This window comes from Fukomys damarensis, unplaced genomic scaffold, assembly GCF_012274545.1.
Source record: "Fukomys damarensis isolate Sample0158 unplaced genomic scaffold, DMR_v1.0_HiC HiC_scaffold_13, whole genome shotgun sequence".
Classification (NCBI taxonomy): domain Eukaryota; kingdom Metazoa; phylum Chordata; class Mammalia; order Rodentia; family Bathyergidae; genus Fukomys; species Fukomys damarensis.
In genome coordinates, this window is record NW_022900925.1 from 33695349 (window position 1) to 33696433 (window position 1085).

At 45.1% G+C, this 1085-nt stretch overlaps 1 protein-coding gene across 1 annotated transcript in view; it reads left to right on the plus strand.

The window, feature by feature from the left end:
* The first annotated feature begins 237 nt into the window (after positions 1 to 237).
* The window catches only part of Ppp1r9b (protein phosphatase 1 regulatory subunit 9B), a 13360-nt gene continuing 12512 nt past the window's right edge, over positions 238 to 1085 (plus strand). The window contains exon 1 of the mRNA XM_019206900.1: positions 238 to 704. Coding sequence (XP_019062445.1) covers positions 499 to 704 — 206 coding nt within the window. The 5' untranslated portion in view covers positions 238 to 498. The remainder of the gene's footprint in view (positions 705 to 1085) is intronic.

The window sequence follows — 1085 nt, forward strand, 5'->3', positions numbered from 1 at the left end:
CTCAATAGTTCGTTATTAAAAATAAACAATCAATGAGGCAAAAAAAAAATGTCAGAGTTGAATCACACCATCAAAGTAATGGGATTAAATAGAAACCTACAGTGTTCCAACCACCACCAACAAAACACATTCTTCTTAGAAGTATGACACTTTCTTCAGAGTAGATCACATGGTAGCCCATAATTCATGCTTAAATATTAATAAAATAATCAAAATAATCCTATGCATATTATCAGATCGGTTTTTTTGTGGGGGGGGGTTGTCTCCGGCAGCTTGATTGGGGGAGGCGACCCACACTGGGCGCTAGGAGATTATTTCCCCCATTTTTTTTTAAAGCGGGGTTAACTGTTCTTGGCAGCTGGGTTTCTGGGAGACCCTAAAAAAGGCCTTTCGGGGTTCCTTTCTTCCGGGGGAGGGGACGGTGGTCCCGACTTGGCCCGCCGCCTGCTGGAGGGGCGCAGCAGGGAGCGAGGGGATGAGAGCCTGGCTTCCCCCACCATGATGAAGACGGAGCCGCGGGGCCCCGGGGGTCCCCTCCGGAGCGCCTCCCCGCACCGCAGTGCCTACGAGGCCGGCATCCAAGCGCTGAAGCCGCCCGACGCGCCCGGGCCCGACGAGGCACCCAAGACGGCCCACCATAAGAAATATGGCTCCAACGTCCACCGTATCAAAAGTATGTTCCTGCAGATGGGCACCCCGGCCGGGCACTTCTTTACTTAAATTTATTATGTGATATGTAATTTTGAGTGAAAGGTGCATTGATAATTTTTGCATGTGTAGCAGTCCCCTGAAATATTCATGCAGCAAATGCATATTGAGCAGAGTATTCTAGATGCTAGCAAACAAGACAGATTTCTTTTTCTGTGGAATTTAAATTCTCGTAATTGGCTGTTCCCACTAGTTACTGAATGATATGTTAAATTTAGAAACTGGCATACTAATTCATGAATGACCCACATACAGCCTACAAATAATGGTCCATAAGCTAGAATGGGTTTTATACTTTAAAATATTTTGGGGAAAAATCAGAAGAGTGCTATATTATAAGTAAAACTTACATGAAATTCAAATTTGTATCCATAAAT